The sequence below is a fragment of the Lethenteron reissneri genome, chromosome 21 (genome assembly GCF_015708825.2).
Source record: "Lethenteron reissneri isolate LAM-NWPU_2019-01 chromosome 21, ASM1570882v1, whole genome shotgun sequence".
In the NCBI taxonomy this organism is placed as follows: domain Eukaryota; kingdom Metazoa; phylum Chordata; class Hyperoartia; order Petromyzontiformes; family Petromyzontidae; genus Lethenteron; species Lethenteron reissneri.
In genome coordinates, this window is record NC_083799.1 from 7,877,865 (window position 1) to 7,899,794 (window position 21,930).

Sequence of the window (21,930 nt, forward strand, 5' to 3'; positions counted from 1 at the left end):
GAGATAAACGTGGTGGCCTTACCTGCATAATTGAGGCATCAAAAACAGGAGCTCACCGGGGAAGATTTAATAACGATTTACCTTCCACTCATCTTTCCCCTCGCCAAAACCAACTTCTCTCTCTCTCGTTTCTCCTCAGCTCATTTCCCCTTTCCAGAAAACCACAAGATAGAATTTTTGGTTTTAAGAGTTTTCCCAGATGTCAATAAGAAATTATAGGAACGTCATATGATGGATAATTCCTTGCCGAGTGTGTGTTGTACAAATGTCCTAGAAGTATGATGTTGTTGACATGTATTTTTCGTTTCGATATGGTAAAATAAAGCAATAACTTAATTATGAAACGATTGTTTAATTTTGTTGGTTACAATTCCAAACAAATGGCTTTTTAACAAGTAGGCTTTCGCGACCAATATTATCCATAGATCGCGTAAATATAAATGCGTCGTTAAACCTGCCACCACCGACATAGCCAATTATTAGGGGTTGTCACGTAAACAAAACATGCAAATTCGTTACGAGTACAGCACACCGGTGTGTTGGAGAGTAAACCCACAAAATGTACAATTCGAGTACGACGTTTCGCCAGTCATTAGCAACTAGCACCATCGGGCAACAGCCAGATTTGTAGAGAAAACCTGTCTCATGTAATAGAGGACATTAGTACATAATGTATCAGTATAAATATTTCCCAAATTTTTCACTATCATTCTCACCATCGATTTAAAGCTTTCGTGACTGCAGGGATTCATCTTCTTGGTTCTTTCGGTAAAGTCACGTAGAAGGGAAGTAATAAAATAATGAAAATAAAACATAATAAAATCAAATAATTCTCACGACGTTTCGGCTACAACGCAAGCAGCCGTCTTCAGGTGAAGAATGAGACACTGCCAAGCTAGGAGCTTATATATAAGCTGAGTTGGAGGTGGAAGAAGAAGAGAGCCTTAACAAAAGAATGTGCATATCAAGAGGAATTTAGCATATTCATGAGAAATGCGTAGGAGGTGGGCAGGGGGGTTTCAAAGTCATATTATGCCCATGCATTATGCAGGATCAGCAGCACCAAAGGGAGGGGGGTAGCATTAACAAAGGGAGGGCATGTTAATAGTATGTAGAAGCAATGAAACATGTGAATGGGAGAACGGTGGCAGGAGACCCGCAGCGGAGCAAATAATGCGTTCCCTGTGGAGAACACAAGATACACAGTTAATGCCAGTGAGTGGACTGCGGTCTGAAAGTCACCATAAACGTGAACAACAATCAGTTAAGATCCGAAGTGGTTTATTACGTCCTTCCAATGATTGCTGAGCCAGAATCCATCTTCTCGGTTGAAATTGTCTCTGTGTTTGTATATGTGGATCGCCTCATGAACAAATCTCTCATGGTAGCCAGATGGCTTGCAGAGAACCTCTGACTTGGAGAAGTCAATGTCATGTGAGCCCACTGAATTGTAACAGTGATCTGCCACGGCTGAGGTGTTTGTCCTACCGTGTTTCAGGTCTGCTTTATGTTCACGGATGCGGTCCGAGACATGTCGTTTGGTTTCTCCAATGTAACTGCTACCACAGAGGCAACTTAGTTTGTAGACGCCAGGGTACTGTATGTCTGGAACCACGTCTTTTACAGACGGGACCAGATCACGGATTTTATGTACTGTGTTGAATCGTACCTGAATCTTGTGTTTAATCAGGATTTTGGAGATCTTTTTTGTGACCCCAGCAATGTAGGGTAAGGTGATGGTTTTGAAAGGCTCCTCAGCAGGATCCTTCTTGATGGTTGGAGTGATGGCCTTGCGGATTGTGTAGTCGGAGTAACCATTAGCCTTAAGAGCTTGGCGTACGTGTTTGAGTTCACTGGCAATGTGTTCCTGGTCGGAGATGCTTTGGGCTCTATGGTATAGAGTCTTGATGAGGGAGTTCTTCTGGGATGGATGGTGGTGGGAATCCGGTTTTAGGTAGGCATCCGTATGGGTGGCTTTCCTGTAAACAGAATGGCTCATTGAACCACCAGGTCTCCTTTTAATTAGGACATCCAAAAAGGGTAGCTTGCCATCTTTTTCGACTTCCATGGTGAATCTGATGGCTGGGTGTATGGAATTGATGTGGTCGAGAAATTGGTCTAGAGCAGGCCGGCCATGTGGCCAGATGACAAAAGTGTCATCTACGTACCTCTTCCATAAGGTCGGGTGTAGAGTGGCAGTCTGGATGGCGTCAGTCTCAAATTTCTCCATGAAAATGTTGGCTACAACCGGAGATAGGGGGGAGCCCATTGGGGTGCCCTCAGTTTGCTTGTAGAAGGTTCCATTCCAGGTGAAGTATGTATTGGTTAAGCAGTGTCTCACCAGGGGGGTACCTAGCTAGTAACATCAGCAAAGATGAGCGTTTTGAATTAGCTCAATTAAAAAAGAGGGATGACATTGTCATCCTCTCAGCCGACAAAGGCAATGCCACTGTCATCATGGACAAAACAGAATACAACACCAAAATCCAAGAACTACTCAACGATGGCAGCTATACAAAAATAAAAAGAGACCGCACCAACAGCCTCGTCTCCAAAACCAACAACATAATTTCTGCTTCAACCGCATTAATTGATCAGACCAAACAGTTCTCGTTGAAACCTTCTGCAGCCAGGCCACCAAGATTGTACGGCTTGCCAAAGATACATAAAGAAGATACACCTCTTCGTCCCATTGTCTCTACTATCAACTCCCCCACTTACAAACTGGCTCGTTTTTTGTCTGAAATCCTACGGCCTTTCACTGGAAAAACCACCTCTGCGGTACTAAACTCTACTGACCTGGTATCGACAATCAAGGGGATTTCCCTGTCCCCAGACGACCTGCTTTTCAGTTTTGATGTGGTTTCCTTGTTCACCAAGGTTCCTGTGCCTGACACCATCGCAATCATTGAAGACTTGGTTCATCAAGGACTGAATACTGGGGTACCCCCCCTGGTGAGACACTGCTTAACCAATACATACTTCACCTGGAATGGAACCTTCTACAAGCAAACTGAGGGCACCCCAATCGGCTCCCCCCCTATCTCCGGTTGTAGCCAACATTTTCATGGAGAAATTTGAGACTGACGCCATCCAGACTGCCACTCTACACCCGACCTTATGGAAGAGGTACGTAGATGACACTTTTGTCATCTGGCCACATGGCCGGCCTGCTCTAGACCAATTTCTCGACCACATCAATTCCATACACCCAGCCATCAGATTCACCATGGAAGTCGAAAAAGATGGCAAGCTACCCTTTTTGGATGTCCTAATTAAAAGGAGACCTGATGGTTCAATGAGCCATTCTGTCTACAGGAAAGCCACCCATACGGATGCCTACCTAAAACCGGATTCCCACCACCATTCATCCCAGAAGAATTCCCTCATCAAGACTCTATACCATAGAGCCCAATGTATCTCCGACCAGGAACACATTGCCAGTGAACTCAAACACGTACGCCAAGCTCTTAAGGCTAATGGTTACTCCGACTACACAATCCGCAAGGCCATCACTCCAACCGTCAAGAAGGATCCTGCTGAGGAGCCTTTCAAAACCATCACCTTGCTGGGGTCACAATGGGGTCACAAAAAAGATCTCCAAAATCCTGATTAAACACAAGATTCAGGTACGATTCAACACAGTACATAAAATCCGTGATCTGGTCCCGTCTGTAAAAGACATGGTTCCAGACATACAGTACCCTGGCGTCTACAAACTAAGTTGCCTCTGTGGTAGCAGTTACATTGGAGAAACCAAACGACATGTCTTGGACCGCATCCGTGAACATAAAGCAGACCTGAAACACGGTAGGACAAACACCTCAGCCGTGGCAGATCAATGTTACAATTCAGTGGGCTCACATGACATTGACTTCTCCAAGTCAGAGGTTCTCTGCAAGCCATCTGGCTACCATGAGAGATTCGTTCATGAGGCGATCCACATATACAAACACAGAGACAATTTCAACCGAGAAGATGGATTCTGGCTCAGCAATCATTGGAAGAACGTAATAAACCACTTCGGATCTTAACTGATTGTTGTTCACGTTTATGGTGACTTTCAGACCGCAGTCCACTCACTGGCATTAACTGTGCATCTTGTGTTCTCCACAGGGAATGCATTATTTGCTCCGCTGCGGGTCTCCTGCCACCGTTCTCCCATTCACATGTTTCATTGCTTCTACATACTATTAACATGCCCTCCCTTTGTTAATGCTACCCCCCTCCCTTTGGTGCTGCTGATCCTGCATAATGCATGGGCATAATATGACTTTGAAACCCCCCCGCCTACCTCCTACGCATTTCCCATGAATATGCTAAATTCCTCTTGATATGCACATTATTTTGTTAAGGCTCTCTTCTTCTTCCACCTCCAACTCAGCTTATATATAAGCTCCTAGCTTGGCAGTGTCTCATTCTTCACCTGAAGACGGCTGCTTGCGTTGTAGCCGAAACGTCGTGAGAATTATTTGATTTTATTATGTTTTATTTTTATTATTTTATTACTTCCCTTCTACGTGACTTTACCGAAAGAACCAAGAGGATTCTCACCATCATCATCACTTACAGCCCTTTATCAATATATATGCTGAAGGTTTCCCCACGCCTTTCGGTCATGGAGTTTTTTTTTACTATACTTCACCACGCTGGTCAGTACGGGTTGGTGAGGAAAATAACACCGCTTCAGTTACCACTCCTCACCGATGTTTGCTGTGATCAGGAGTCGAACTCGGATTTGCCACATTCATAGTGCAGCACACTCGCCATTGTGAAGGTTAAGATCACAACTATAGATACATCCATTGTCCGTTAAAAATAATCTATACACGTATTGCAATTGCAGTACTACTGTTATAAAAAAATGCAATTGGGATGTCCATTTTGTATTGTGCGTAAATTGCAATGAACCTTGATATATAAAACATATTTCTCGAAGACAATCTACGGTGCCATAGATTAAACCTGTATGTGTACTGATGCCTAATTATTTCGATGTATGTTTTATAATGAGATTACCAGCTTTTATGATACAAACGCACATATGTAGGCAAAGTATTGATACAATAACCGTATTGTTTTAACAAGTCGACAAGATATTTAACGCCTTGCAGACGACTGAACGACAGCGTGCCATAGTTCACACCTCCGCTGTTAATTGGAGCTCTTCTTATTAGCAAAACGAGACAGCGCGTCACGATGCAATGCGTGGAAATATATAGCAGCCAAATACTCTAAACGCATATTGATTAATTATAAACGTGGACGGAAAACTGGAGGACCCGGAGAAAAATCTACGAGACCACGGGGAGAGAGAACATGCAAACTCCAAATATACAGCAGGCGTAAGGGTTGGGATCGAACCGACGACCTCCTGCATTCCAGGCGAGGGAGTTAACATCTCGCCACTGTGGCCCTCATAATAATAATCCACCTTGCCACCTGTACGGAGGATTGCAACGACGATGCCGCGGCGTTACGAGTAGACGAATTTGGGACGTTATCCCGCAAACGGTCATAACAATAGAGGTCACTCTTCGACCACATAAGAGTGCTCGTTAGAAAGTAGTGGGGTATCTCTACATTGATCGCCCTGTGTACTCATACTGCACTGCGCTTTATTCCAAGCACGTGGTCGCTACGTCCATAGAGTGTGCAGCGAGTCCTGTTAACAAATACGGTAGTCATGAGAATTCATACCCAGATATTTTCGCATACTTCAAGTCAAGCGGGGGGAAAAACGATTGCTTTACCATTTCCGCAGCTAAAGATGAAACATAGTAAGTACTGCGGGTTCGTCATTCCACTGCTGGATGAATGGCACCCCACGCAGATTCAGAAATTGGGTTGTTATTGTTGTTTTACCATTCCTCTCTTAGCTGGTGACAGCAGGTTAGTGAAGGCGCGGAGGGAGGCCCAGTACCGGTTAAAATATCACCACTATTAGCTATTGTTTATGAAGGGCATTTGAATGATTTCACGTTAAGGAACAAGATACACAATACCATTGTTTCTCATTTACCAAGTAATACACTTACCAGCAGTATAACTGCACTAATAGGTGGCCCATTTTACCCGTGCCTACTGGTTATCCGCAGGACCGCGATTGTTTTCTTCTCGCGGATAAATGAGTTCATTCTTTCTTACATAACCGTGCGAATAACAGGAACCGTGCATTTCGTTTCCCCAAAGCAGCGCAGACAAGAGTCGTCCTGTATCAGGACAACAGATTTAAAATATTTGTATTGGTCGAGGGAATAATTTTTCATGCCATAATGATTAAAGCCAGTACTATCCAATTTGTAGGCTTTTTGCCGTATTCGAATAAAAAGCAACTTGTTTCGGCAACAACAACAAAAAAACTAATTAGCCAGGCAAGTGATAGCTTTGCTCATTAGATTACTTTGTAATTTTAAAGTACTGGCCAGGTCAACATGCTCTGTTGTAGTACCGTATTATCCGGATTTTAAGACGCACTTTTTACTCCAGTATGTTTATTTTTTTCAAAAGTTGGGGGTGCGTCTTAAAACCCGATAGGTGTGTGACCAGATTTGTATAACTTTGACACCGGGCACAAGCCTGGTGGCCCGTCTTATAATCCAGAGACTACGGTATGTCTACCAGCTGGAAAAGCTTTCTTCTATATTTTTAGGTGTTTTCGGTAATGTCACGTAGGTAAAACATTAAAATTAATAAAAGTAAAATAAAATAAAAATCACGACGTTTCGGAGGCAACACAAGTCTCCGTCATCAGGTGGGACCGTCACAGCCAGATTTGCTGCATCAAGTGAGGCAATGATTCAAGATGTAATCCCTTAATGTTTTACCTACGTGACTTTACCGAAAACACATAAGAATATGAATCCTTGCAGTCACGAAAGCTTCAAATCTAGAATTAAGCTTTCTTCTGTTCACCAAAAAAGCAATCAGGCAGGCTGCTACTCGTGGTGATGCGCATTTTTATAATTAAGCCCTCTGCTTTATACTCGTCTCGCCACACGGATGAGCGCCTGCAGCATTGCAATGACGATGCTTCGGGGATGATAGCGATGAATGAGACATTCTGCAGCAGCACGGCATTAATAACGGACGCATACAATGGTCTGGTGAATTTGTTGGCACTGCACGCTTGTCCAATTACGTTGCTTAAAAGCTTGCAGTCGGGGATGCCACCAATGGGAAAGGCCGACTCACGTGCATGCTTTATTGGCAGCCTTGTCGCAAATTACTCACGGCAATGTCTTGTATATTTTCAATCACCAGCGTTGTAACTATTAACTGCTATATATTAAGATAAATTACGTATGGAAGCTAATTGCCAATAATAATGCAGTGGCTGCATAACAGAATTCAGGCTTTAGGGTCAGTTAAATTCATTGTAACCTGCGTTTTTACGCCCAACAATCACTGCACACTATTTGGTTCTTTCGGTAAAGTCAAGTAGTTAGAAATAAAATAAAACTAATCACGACGTTTATTTTATTTCTAACTACGTGACTTTATCGAAAGAACCAAAGAGTATGGATTCCTGCAGTCACGAAAGCTTCAAATCAAGAATCACTGCACAATAAAAGCAAAAACAATTTTACTTAAAACTTTCGTGACTGCAGGAATTCATATTCTTGGTTCTTTCGGTAAAGTCACATAGATATTAAAATAATAGAATATCAGTGAATACAAATAAAAATGATAAAAAATAAAATAAAAAACAATGTAGACTGTAGTCTTGGTTCTTAATCGGAGTGTACTGGCAGTCTATAATTTGACCCCCCCCCCTCTCTCTAGGTTTGTTTTCTCATTCATTCTTACCCATTGACGGTTGCTTGTGTTGCTTCAAATCAAGTTTGAACCACCACTACGGGGAGGATTTCCACACAACTCACACTTAACTTCTAATTTAGCAATCTTTGGAAGAACGTAATCAACCAGGCTATGCATTAACTGTTGTGTTAACATAATCTCTGTGTTGCATTGCATTACATTTCCAAATTTTACTACGTTTGTTTTCTCAAACTTCCTATTTCTCTCTAAATTTTGCCAGGTTTGTCTATCGGTCCATTTTCTCTCCTCCAGCCACTACAGGGAGGATTTCCACACAACTCTCTCATTGACATGCTAATTTCTCTACCCCCCCCTCTCTCTGCTCCAAACCCCCTCCTCTCTCTCTATTTAAGGCCTCGACAGAGGCGTTGTTTCTCTGTATCTGTGTGTCTCTCTCTGTCTCTGTATCTCTCTCTGCGTGTGTCTATGTGTCTGTGTTTTGTCTCTCTCTCAAATGTAGCAATCTTTGGAAGAACGTAATCAACCAGGTAGGGTGTTGACTGTTGTTAGCCGACTCTCTGTGTTGTATTGCATTATATTTCTAAGTTTACTATGTTTGTTTTCTCATTCATTTTTACCTGATGATGGTTGCTTGTGTTGCAATAAAAACGTCGTATTCTATTACTATTTAACTTATTTCTTTCTACGTTACAAAGTTTAAACGTTTTGTTTCTTCTGCGCATCTATCCTCGCTGCGCTTGGACATGACAACAGAACAATCCGCGCCAGGTGGCTTGCGGAATTTGTGTGTTAAGTGGGAAGGAGTCGCCAAAAATAAATTAATTACGATTTTGACTTCCGTTTATTTGGGACCCCGGGGTCCCGCCATAAGGTTCATTTAGAGAATACAACATTTAGAGAACACAACAAAATGAGGTCTGCAATCATGATCAGTGTGCCCTCAAAATATTGGATGGGAATGACAAATCATTGAGCAATACACATGAATGTGACGATATGTATACAGTATTTTTTAAATGTTACAAGTAGACTAGTAATAACACCCCTTTAAAACAAGTGTAACATGCACTGCAAATAATATATTAAAATATTGATCATAAAGCCCTTCCCTGATTGTAATGCATCTTCACAACGAATCTTTTTTTTATGCCTTAAAATGTACGGTAAACGTTTTTTTTTTACTCCAGCGTTGAATTCCTTTATTTTGCGCACACTTGTGGTCCATCTTAAAAATTTCACTAAAATGTCTGCAGCGCTGAAGGCTTCGATCAGTGTTCCTTAACCTGAAGTCCACGAACCGCCTGGCGATACGAGACATACCAGATTTTTTTCAGAAGGTAAATCATCGAAACAAATTAAGGGCACCTAAGTACAACTACTTTGTTTCATTAAACCTATGTATTTATTACAATTATAAAAAAAATTACGATTGAGAATCAAAGGGGTGCAAGGCTGCAGTAACGCTTAAGAACCATTGGCTTAGATTATATCGCAAAAGCTGTCGATTTTTTTTACTTGTTCATCCATGCTTGTAACATCTCCTCAGATTGGCACACAATCTTCTACCATACACTCAACTATTTTAATTTTATCTAAACCACAACGTTGGAATGCACTAATCGGTGTTGCCATCTGCTCCAAGTGAATCAAACAATTCCAACAAAACAAACCTTTTGGAATGCAAGGAATATTTGATTTGAAAGGATACGCCATATATGCACAATCAGCTGCTGGATGAGGGCCTCCCCATTCCATGTGAGTTCTTTTACCATTTTTCACCACGTTGGTCAATGTAGGCTAAGGCGGGAGGAGCATATACGTTGGAGCAGATATCGACAGCACAACAATTAATGTTGCTGTATTGCCCTTTGCTGACAATCCTATGCCTGAATAATGTACGCTGGTATATACATCCAAGCACTATTCACGCTCAATGCACGGTTTAGCTTCAAGAGGTGACGAGATCGATAAAAATCTGAGTGATTTGTGGTCATTGGTTGATAGTCCATTTAGATGCATTTATTTCCAAATACAGTACAGCATAGGGACACCAAAACAAAGGCAGGGCTTTATGGTCACCGAGTGTATACATATGCACCATTAAAATCTCATCCATCTTTCAGAATCCACCCAGTTCATATGATGTAATTTGATTGATTTGAATAATCTCCGTATCTGAACACAACCAATATGAGATCACATTTACCAGGAAAAACATAATTTATTCATACATGTTGAGATGAAATGCACAATCATATACTCCAGCATTACAGCATTCATTTAAGTTCTTGCGTATACGTTGTTGGGTGCCTGTTGGAAATTCATAGGTTTATATCCATTTTAAAGTACCAACAATTAAACTTTCACGACCATGTGTAAAAATAGCTATTTCCTTACACAACGCTGTCATAGTTACAAACTAGTTTACAATCGCGCATCAAATGTGTTATTTTATTACATCTTAAACCATTTTGGACATTTGCAAACCTTTTCCAGAAAAAGGTGTGAGCGTGCATGGGTTTGCCCTGGATTTTAATCTTCGAACTACACAGGATGCAAAAAACACAAGCTCACACGCACAAAAGTATGCCGATGCAACTTGATATGAAATGAACAACTATTTTTTTTATAACATTTTGCAATAGTTTTTTTTTACAAATTGTTTTGATTGTTGTTGGATGATGTGGAAAGGACTCGAGTAATGGGAATAGCAGATTATTTTCAGTTTATACCCCATAGGGCTGCTACACATGCTGGGTAACACAATGGAAATAATGTAGTAAATTCAACAGTAAAGGTGATGATTGCACCCGGCTTTTTGTAGCCAACATTCACATCGAATTCTCAACTGCCCAACAAATAAAAGACATCTATCCACTTGGACAACTGACATTTATATAGTTTATATTTGACAAAAAGTCTTTCACTTCTTTTAAAGAAGAGTTTATGGGTATGGTGTGAGATGAGAAAGGACTGTGTACCATTAGGTTACTGTCAAGTTAATAAACAAACATGCAAATATCCATAATATGTAATCATTAACTGTTGTGTACCACATGTGCTGCAATATAAAAAAAAAACACGTAAAAAAGACTGCATACATACACTTTTTTTCAGTAATAGAAGCAATATATTTACTAACCAGATATAGCTTGCACATTAGCACTTTGATCGTGATACCTAACAATTGTTTGTCATCTTAAACTCTGTGCACAGCACATCAAGACCAACACGTTGTTTGTCAGCACTATGCCACCTAAATACTGCAGTAAAGTGCACTTCACAATGATATATCATTCATCATTCCACAGTCAGTGCAACTATTTGGTGGTACATTTTTTTTCAGCATACTTATTATATATACATATTTTGGCAGTTGAAAATGCATCTGACTACATTGTGAATACTACTGCATTTCATGTTTTCAATAATTTACACCAAATGCATATTTACAAGAAATGCAGTTAAGTTTACAGTTATCCGCAAGGCAACATTTTCATTTATGTACATATATTACGCATAAATGTAATATTAATAATAATGTACAGACACAACACCACAAGTGCACAGCATCACATTCTCCATGGGTTGAATTGCCGTCAGGTAAATGGCAATGGAATTTGAGTCGGTCTAATGAGGCGATCAACTTTGCAGAGTGAACAATTCTGGTGGCAATACGTCAGAGTTCAATTCTGCATTGAAAAAAAAAAAGGTGTACTATTTAATTCTGCATGTTAATGCTTCATTCACATTCATAAGAGAGCCTGTACGAGCATGACAAGAGCACAACACGTAAGCTTTGCAAAAAAGCTCAACCATGACTCTTTGTATTTAACGTTTTGTAATGTGTCACCTGGCTCCTTTAGCTACGCGATACTCTTTCTGTAGAAGGGGCCGTCTCAGGAGAGACCCTGAGTTGCATGGGTAATTTGAAACGCTCATGCTGCATGAATCACACTCCAACCACATTTACCGGGTTCCTACCCTACCCTCTAACGGGAAATACGGGTACTGCAAGAACGATTAACGATTTCACAAGACCCATGACATGGGCCCTGCTCATACCAAGAGTAAAAGAGAGGAATCAGACTCATGTAATGTCTTGTGTTTAACTTGTTGCCATGTGTGGTCAATTGCAGTTAATAAATACGGAGTGGGAAAACTTTTGTTTGAAGCCACACCTGGCACAGATGACAAATATAACGTAAAAAAGTCAGCACTGTCTTCCCTTAACTGGGCTCGCACATCAATGGGGCATTTGACATCTGCAAGAAAACAAATGAGGGAGCAGGCTTAATATCCCCTTTAAGGACAGTGCTCTTATTGATACGTGTGCATCCGACAAGGGATTCCAGATTGGAAAGTGTAGGGACAGTGATCGCTGCACTACTACGACTACATCACCAAGTGATTATTTGAATTTTGCTGGCAGATTAAGAAACTACCAACACATCTGTGGGCTTCGTTATAAACACCACTATAATACACACGAATAAAACGAGTAATGTGCATTCAGTGTACAATACCATACCAAGTTTCTTCCAAACGGAACAATTTGATACACGAGCTATATATATATACAGGCCTGTCCAGGAGCCCTTGAATGGCATGAATGAAACTGTGATTCTGCTCGCTATTAGTGTATTCTTCTACATTTTTATGCAAAGTGTATCCAGTGATGGTTAAGATTGGTGAATAATTACCTTTTGGCTAAAAGCCCTGGCTCATTTTCAGTAGATTGTTTTAAACCTGGCAAGGTCAAGCACTTCACTCAGAGGAACACATTACATAGTTTCTTAGATTCTGCTTTTTTGCAGCAGTAATACATACCATGAATAATACATAACTCTAAAGCTAAATGTACAATAGTTTTTAGATATAGGGATGCACAATATTTTCACATGCTTCTGTATTTTCTATTTACATCATTTCATATTTTGCCACACCGATTTGCATGAGGATTGCGGCAAAGTTTTAACTGACCTTGACAAACTATTTAGGATGCAGTTAAGAGTGTGCTCGCCACAGCCTTATACATTCGACTCTACAAAAGGGCGTTTAGGAATTAGTGGGGAGGTGCACGGTGGCTTGGGATCCTTGACCACATGCTGTACAATGAGGCCCACTCCATCCTGATATCCCTGCAATGAGAGTGAAGCTGGCTTTGAGGACCTATCCTCATCATTTGTGGAGGGTTCCTCCTGCATAAGGCATCGTCCGTTATGCATGTTGTTGTTATTTTGCTGATTTGGCAAAGGTGGTGAGTCAATGTCAGTGCCCTCTTGTTGCTCAAGATAATTGTTTGTCTTGTTGTAATAGGCCAGGCTGTTCATTGGAGGTGATACCGCGGAGGAGAGGGGTGAGTCAGAGACGGGACTTGTCACAATAACGTCAACCGATGACGTGACCCACTTCCTGCCACTTTGTGATTGCTGCTGTTGTGGTGTTGGCTGCTGTGCTGATACGAGTGGCAGTTGCAACTGATGGGCCCGAGCACGTTTGTCTGTGACTCCCATGAAGGGTGTCGGGCGGGACTTGCTGTCAGGCAAAACAAACTGTCTCGAATCTTGTGTGGGAGATATCACACCAGGGCACTCACCTCCACTGCAAGCAACTCCAATGCTATTTGCACTGGTCAGCGATTTTAGGTCCAATGTGGTACGGATGCGCACCTCAGCTTGGGGACTGCAGGCATACTGGGGATTCCCTGCCTCCATCAGACTGAGAGAAGAGCTGCAGAGGCCAGTGCTCATAACATGAAGCGAAGGACGAGGAGTAGGTGGATGCGGCCTCACTTCCAGGGGAATGAGTTGACCTGGACGGCTATAAGCTCCCATTGTTGACTCCCTACACAGCTTGGGCTTCTCTTGCTCTTTGCACTCAAATACACTTGCATTTAAATCTGACAGAGGATGATTACTGTTCACGTGGGGCTCTGTTTCCAAAATCGACAGGTGCTGCTCAAGTCCTCTGTTGCCACCAGTTAGCATTGGCCTACCACTACTCATCTCAACATTCAGGGATGTTTGGTGAAAAACTCTGCCTTGAGATACAGCAGAGGAGGGCAATTCCATTGATCTCTGCATCACTGGACTTTTAGGTTCATATTGTGACATTCTGTTTCCCAATCCAACATTCATTCCTCTGCTAACCAGCCAGGGATGTTGGGCCGATTGGGTTCTAAGCATTTTCTCTCGAGCAGCGGCATCCTGGTGTGATCGAGGAACCATTTGAGTACTCTCCCCAGGCCTGAGTTCAGCTCTGCCGTAAATGTCTGACCCCAAGTTGCATTTAACTCTCATTTCTTGCTGCAGTGCATCAGACCAGGGAGAGGTCTCAATGGGAGATGGGTAAGTCGGGCGAGAACGCAAAGCTTGGGGAGAAGACGGAGACTCATCCTCATCACAATCCTCTACTTTGCCATTGGCATCCTTTGGAATTGCCACAGGAAAATATTCCTTGGTTCCACCATAAGTGGGAGGCTCAGCATAGTAATCCTCTTCAGTTTGTGTGCAGTTTCCTTCCTGTTGTACTTGCTGCTGCTGGCTCTGTGGAAGCAGGAGCTGCTGCTGACATTCATCCTCCACCCGTGCGAGTAGGCGACGAATTTCCCGGTTCTCTGGGCATAAGCGCACCGCCTCATGTAGGTCCTCCAGCGCGGCCATGAACTGTCTGGGATGTGCAAGGTGAGCCACAGTCAGTTTTCTTGTGTGAAATATATCACAGACTTGTGTGTCTTGTGTGAAACATATGCTATTCTATTAACCAAATGCCAGAGCTGCAAGGAATTATTTCTTAAAGCCTTGTTGAATGCACCGCTACAACACCCACCTGCTGCTGCGCTTGGCACGAGCCCGGGCGTAAAAAGCCTCATACGATTTTGACTTCAATTCCAGAGCCTTTGTAGAAAATTCTTCTGCCATTCCATAATCCTTATTGAACAAAATATTAGTCTCAACATCAACATGTATTTTGTATGACTATTAGTCATAGTAATATGATGATTCGATTGCAGGGTAAATTTTTCAACTCAAAAAATAAAAACTGTCATATTTCAAGTATAATAATAAGGCTGTGCATAGTACTAAAGAAAACAATTCACTGGTTGTTGATACAGCTCGGGACTCACATTCATCTTGCGACGGCAGCGTGACAGATTGAGATACAAGGTGACCTTGAGTTCACGGAAGGTCTTCAGTTCTTCACCAAAGCCCTCACGGGGAAATTTCTTCAGAGCATACTGGTAGCGCTGGGCTGCTTCTTTCATTCGTCCTGCCTGTGATACCAAATGAAGACAAACATTTTTTGATCAGTCTGGTTGGAATACAAGCTTATAGCAGATTTATATATCTGTATATCTGATCTTCAACCGTTTTATGTATCCCAAAGTCTACTGCATGGGCAACTGTGAATTGAAGCCAATCACTAGCTAGAATAACAGGTGACGTTTCAGAGTACTTACACAGCACCTCTGAGAGTCTAGGTTCAAGCTCTGGAGCTGGGTCGTTTGTCTCTTACGAGGTTCATGAAGGTATTTTCCAAGTAGTGATTAAGCATGTTAGATGGTAGGTTCAGGCTCTGACGCTGTGTTTTAAGAGGTTTACAATCACTATATCTATTCTTGTGATACCAGGTTTAAGTCCTATGCCTGTGTTTGTCTCAAAGCAAATTACAAATGGCCATGTTTGAACACCGATTCAGTGTCCACGTTCTAAAGTCTGTTTATGCGCAGTTATATGTTAATTTATGCGACTACGCGGTGCAGCGCAGTACCACAAAGCACCCTACCTACCAGTAAATCATAGATTCGGCACTGTAAGTACGTGAACTTCAAATGTAAATTACTGCTTTACCTTGTAGAGGAGGTTTCCCTCCTCAATCAACTTGTTGAGCAATATTATCATGACGTCTGGCTTTGAGGTGGCCATAGCCCAGGAAGCAGGACCTTAAATATATACATACAGGGTAAATAAACGAGACAACAGTGGGCACGTATCATTATTAGTGTCATAATTTATTTTAAAATAATATTTAACATATAACATGGCATATAACTCCAGTGCAAAAGTACAAGTGAAATACATTGTGATAATGTCGTAATTTAACTCAATAGACTAATGTCTGGGTTGATTTGAAACATTCGTGACTGCAGGAATCCATACCCTTTGGTTCTTTCGGTAAAGTCACGTAGATAGAAAATTATTAATAGATCACGACATTTCGATCGCAACACAAGCGACCGTCCTCACCTGAAGACGGTCGCTTGTGTTGCGATCGAAACGTCGTGATCCATTAATAATTATCTATCTGCGTGACTTTACCGAAAGAACCAAAGAGGATAATGTCTGGGTATTAACACAAATAACAACAACTTTACCCAATGCTGTAAGTTTAACTTTCCAAAAAATATTGAGCATTTTTCTTATATTATGAGGTGAATGTGTTATATTTTGGCACAGATACATCCACCCCAAGTTATGTAGTAGATATATTACCAAGCTTGGCACCCTTTTTCAGTAAGGCAACAACCACAGCGGTGTTCCGGCATCCAATAGCACGGTCGAGTGGGCGCATGCCACTATAATCCACATGCTCTATCATGGCTCCATGCTCCACCAGATATTGGACCTGTTACACAAACACAAATCGCACAAGACTGACTGATTATTTAGTCACTGTATTGAGAAAAAACTATGCCTGGTGAAGGTAGGTGAAACAACAATAGTGTTAATATAATAATTGGTTTTTTACCCTTTTATCTGGCAACAAAACTGACACCTTTTTACAAGGAGTCATGTTTGCATTGACCACAATACCTGCAGTCAGAATGCAAACAAAAAACATAACTCTGATAATGTATGCACTGTCCTTAAAATTGACTAGTGTTGACAAGTGAATGGTTTATAGCTTTGTAAGATATGCAGTCCATATTATAAAAAAATGCACATTTTTTTACTGATTTTAATTATCCAAGCTATTATTCATCATAAAAATATAGCAAACTTAGCTTCCATTACTGTGGATGTGGTGGTTTTCAGCCCAAGTGTGGGACGTGCTTACCACTCCAGCATCACCATAGAAAGCAGCGAGATCGAGTGGCGTGCGCCCATTCTTGTCCGTATGATCGATGGCGGCACCACGTCCAACCAAAGATTGCACCACCGGCTGGTGGCCCTTCAGACAGGCCCAGCTGAGGGCACTGAGTCCTTCCTTGTCCACACATCCGATACTCGCACCTGCACAATGGTGACAAACCATCAATAAGCTGCCCAAGAAAAGTATAGTGTGAGATTACGGATGCGATTTTGTGGCACCATAAGGTAGCACGAGCCATGAAAGTGTAGTAGTACCTTTGGAAAGGAGGTATTCCACTGTTCCAATGTGACCCTCGCAGGATGCAACCATGAGAGCTGTGTGACCCTGCCTGTCCATAGCATCCACCTCTGCACCCCGTTTCAGCAGTAAGTCCACTACCTAGAGAAAACATAAATGAAACCAAATCAACTGTGGTCTAAATAAACGCCCGAACTTAGTGTTTGTCGGCTGGACACCAGGTCTAGTGATGCCAACCTGAACTGCTGGTGGGATGACATTAGAATCAATGCAGTAGTCATTGAGGATTTAGCTCAATCCTATGCACAAGAAAAACAAGAGTGTCTACATACATACCTGCCACTGGCCCTGACGCGCTGCACTGAACACGGGGCTGATCCCACGGCGGTTGGGCTGCGAAAGCGTGGCTCCGCGCTCAAACAGCAGCTCACATATCTCCAGCCTGCCACGGCCACTGGCTGCAGTGAGTGCTGTCAGATGCGAGAGGGTGTAACAACACTTATATGAATTCTGAATATGTATTTTCATTGAATTTTAAGCACAAGCAAGGGAGTAAAAAAAAAATACGTGGAGACTTGTTGTGAACCATACAAATAATATTTCATTCCATTAAACATAAAGACTGCATTTCTATTTTAGAGTAGCACAACCACCCAATTTAAATATTGGTTAGAGGTTAGAGGAGAACTCTATTAAAAATGAAAGCATCATGTCAATCAATCATCGTCAAAAATGAAGAAATTGCAAAGGCAAACAGTAATAATTGAGTTAATCCAATTAAGCATGTCTTGACAAGCAGTCGTGATGTGCAATGTGGGCAGCTACCCTTAAGCAGTCAAGATAATCGAAGCTGTCTTGTGGTTGTTGTTGTTTGACTTGCATCCCACTGAGATTTTTGCACACAGCGTTGGTGTACGGTGTTTTTTCTGCAATATTTTTGCTGTCTTTTCTTGAATTTTCTGTTTGCACTTAGTCACATATTCACTTTAAGATGTTTTTTGTTCATGTTTTTGTTTTTTGTTTGTTGCGGTTGCACCCGATTCAAGAGCTGAATGGCTCACAGGGCTATACCTAATAAATGAACTTGAACTTGAACTTGATATCCTTTTGTGGTTCAGTGCCTTCAATTGCCTATCTGCTGTACTTTATATTTGTCAAACGTGTCTCTTACTGCATACCAATTTTTATTCCCAATGCAGAATTCATAGGCGAGTGCACTCCCATACCGTCCCCTATTTCTCTATTTCTCTGCTATTTGGCAATAGGCCTTCAACATCCTCAAGGTGACCTCAAGTCTCTTTGGGTTTAATAATGGATATAGGAGACATCCAAAGCTTGCTCAATCACATGTGCCAACATGAATTAACGCGCACACCATGTCAGGTAAAAAGGCAATAAACAAACCAATGGCCTTGAAAGTACATTGAAGAGCCACAGTATATCAAAGAAGACAGTAAGGAACTCAACATAATAATCGTGTAGCTTAAATACTGGATTGGTGTTCTTACCCAAAAAATAAACAATGACGCATCCTGTCAAAATTTGCATAAATATTGGATGACTATATTAAGGATAGATTAGAATCAAACACCAAATTTAATTCACTGCTCATGCATATATTTCAATGTTTTTGCTACTAAATTAAAAGCATACATATCAATAAAAAAACACAAACAAAACAGAATTCAGTGTTAAATATTGATTTTATAAGTCTCCACATTTTACTGCTTTGGCTTTAGTATGCATCACATGAACTGGAATCGTGACTGACCGGTCTCTCCCCACAGACTGTCAAAGGCATCGATTTGTGACTGATTCTCCTGTTTCTTTTCATCAGCCGAAAAATCCAACAGATACTCCACAACCTGCAAACAGGTACACAGATATTCAATTACATGCAGGCTTCTGCTCTCATTACCCTTCTCATGGCATAAATCAAGTCTACAGGTTGACAGGAAGCAAATTAAATAAATCCATAAATCCTTCCATCAAAATGAAGTTGTAAATACTCTGGCCTCCTGAGGGATTGACTATTAGATACATTTTGCACAGCCCTTGACATATCAGAACATCCTCTCATGGTACGAACAGACACTTGAATAGAGATATTCGAATGTGTAAGCATGCGCTCTGTGAGTTTAGTTTTATAAGTGTTCCATATACTGTGTAATGGTCATGTTTTCTTCAAACATGTGTAGGGCAGATGTAATGATATATCGATTTATTCATTTCAATTCTTAAGCTCAAAACACATGTATCATGTGCACAATATATACATATTTAATGTACATATATTTTATATGGCTACGATGTTCACCACCATACGCAAAAAATTATCAAATATTTAATTGAATCATGAGCATTAATCGTAACAATTCATTGATTCACTTGGGGAGGGAGGGGGGGGAATCATTGCATCTCAAGCGTGTAAAAGATAAATGTGCAGCTCTTGTTCTTGAAACTTTTGGAGGAAGGTCCTCCACCATAAGTAGTTGGAAGTACCCACAATGTACCCTACCTGCTGATCAACAAATTGCGTCGTGTAATGTAGCGTGTCGTGCACTTAAAACAGCATGAACAATATCATCCATCTGCCGTGCAGTTTGTGCCCATTCGAGGGTGCGCAGATCTGGGCACCTCAGTGTGGCCCATGCTGGAGGCAGCCGTGAGGCCCTGCTGCATCGCCTGTCCCTTGTGCGGCAATCCGGGTTGTTGCCCAGCCAAGGACCAGTCCTGGTTCACCAGGAACTCCACGATCGAGCGGTGACCCCGCAGTGCGGCGTGCACCAGCGCACATTGCCCATTGCGGTCCACGTGTGCCAGCTGCATGCACAATTAGAGGCTTCACGTGAGGACACTGGTACTGTACATCATTGTGCAGAGATAGTTTAATCTCGTGTCATCTCCTCTTATTGGTATCTAATATGCAATCATAAATATCCTACACTTAGTTATAGTGAAGGGTGGAGTGGTCATTCGCCACACTATGAACCTAGAGACCCAAGACTGCTGGCCACATTAGTGAACGGTTAGTGATGTCTGAATTGGTTCTGAGCACCCCTCTCTTCATCAATCAAACTGAGCAGCGGGTGAAGTACCATCAAACCCCATAATCACAAAAATTATAAAGACCTTCATTTACCGCTGGATTGACAAAGAGGTGTTTGTAAATGGGCAATGTGAAATTCTGCCACATTTTGAACGTTACTTATCAGACTTAATTTGGAGCTTTCGTGACTACAGGAATTGCTCTTTGGTTCTTTCGTGTAGAAAGAAAAGAAAAATTTAATAATATCATACGACGCTTCGATTGCAACACAAGCAATCATCATCAGGTACGAATGAATGAGAAAACAAACCTAGTAAACTTAGAAATATAATGCTAACATAACAGTCAACACCCTACCTGGTTGATTGCGTTCTTCCGTTTACGTTACTTATCAGTTTAACACGTAGGTTTTCGCGATCAATATCATCCATAATATAGGTTTTTTTTCCATTCAAGTTACTTATCATTCAAGAGTTGTGAGACTTAAGAGCCATATGAAGGGATACATAATCTTGCCATCTTATCTATAGGTAAATAAATGAGGGTATTTAATATTTATTGGATTCACCACGCCCGGTCACCTTTGTCCCCCCAGTGGCGATGTTCACACACCACACCAATTACTCGTTTGAGGCTGATTCGACCTAGGGGAGGCCCAGGACCGGATCAAATAATCGTCACCGGTGGTGGCCGTGAGCGTGAATCGAACTCGGGTCGCCGGGTTCGTAGCGCAGCACGCTAACCACTACTCTACCGCTCCCCCCACACACGCGCGTGCGTCCATAGGTACATATACACGCGCTTGCTGCAGACACACACAACTTTCAGGGTCCGTACGGCAGTAAACGACTGAAATAATAACCAATGCTGCGCGAAGAACGCCTTAGACCTGCAACACATTTGTATGGCACTTTACTCGTGGAGGTTTGGGGGGTGGAGGTTTGGGGGGGGGGGGATGCATGACATAGCAGGCACACTGCGTTACGCTTCCGCATTTGCGGGAGTGACATGACAGATGTGACGTTACAGCTCACTTTCCATGCAAAATATATGCATTATTGCGCCCCCCCCCCCCAAAAAAAAATATACAAAAGTCTATTTTTATAATTTTTGCATGATGTACAGTCTGGAAAGAACACACATGGCAAATTTCAAGTTTGTTGCATGGCGGGAAGTATGCTAAACATTTTGAACAGATACACATATTCACAAATTTCACTTTTATATATATAAAGATGTTCATTTGGCTTTGTTTAAAATTGACAAATCACTGTTATTTAATTTACAATATTTATTATTTGGTTCTTTCGGTAAAGTCACGTAGGTATAAAATAAAAATAAATCACGACGTTTTGGGCGCAACACAAAGAGTATGGATTCCTGCAGTCACGAAAGTTCAAATCAAGAATGAACAATATTTGTTTCTTAACTATCTGCTGACAAAGGAAACACTTTACAAATATAATTCAGAAACCAAAATGTCATACATAATCCGTAAGAGATTTTTTGGGTTACATTGCATGAATATAAATGTGTCATTAAACCTGCCACCGCCCACACAGTCAATTAGTAAGGTTTGTCACGTAAACAAAACATGCCAATTAGTTACTAGTTCAGCACACCGGTGTGTTGGGGAGTAAACCTACAACATTTACAATTTGAGTACGATGTTTCGGCGGTAATTACAACCAGCCTCATCAGGCGACAGGCAGAGTTGTCGGGTGGTGGTGAATTTAACGACAAATTTTTATTTACGCAATTTAACC

The 21,930-nt window shown here is 41.6% G+C and overlaps 1 protein-coding gene across 1 annotated transcript in view; it reads right to left on the bottom strand.

Moving 5' to 3' along the window:
• Positions 1-8,699: 8,699 nt before the first annotated feature.
• Positions 8,700-21,930, bottom strand: part of LOC133345155 (protein TANC1-like) — a 106,105-nt gene continuing 92,874 nt past the window's right edge. Inside the window, 10 exon segments of the mRNA XM_061555673.1 lie at positions 8,700-14,454; positions 14,614-14,714; positions 14,912-15,058; positions 15,636-15,727; positions 16,278-16,410; positions 16,843-17,018; positions 17,133-17,256; positions 17,452-17,585; positions 18,887-18,980; positions 19,753-19,938. Of these exon segments, the coding sequence (XP_061411657.1) occupies positions 12,813-14,454; positions 14,614-14,714; positions 14,912-15,058; positions 15,636-15,727; positions 16,278-16,410; positions 16,843-17,018; positions 17,133-17,256; positions 17,452-17,585; positions 18,887-18,980; positions 19,753-19,938 (2,829 nt within the window). The 3' untranslated portion in view covers positions 8,700-12,812.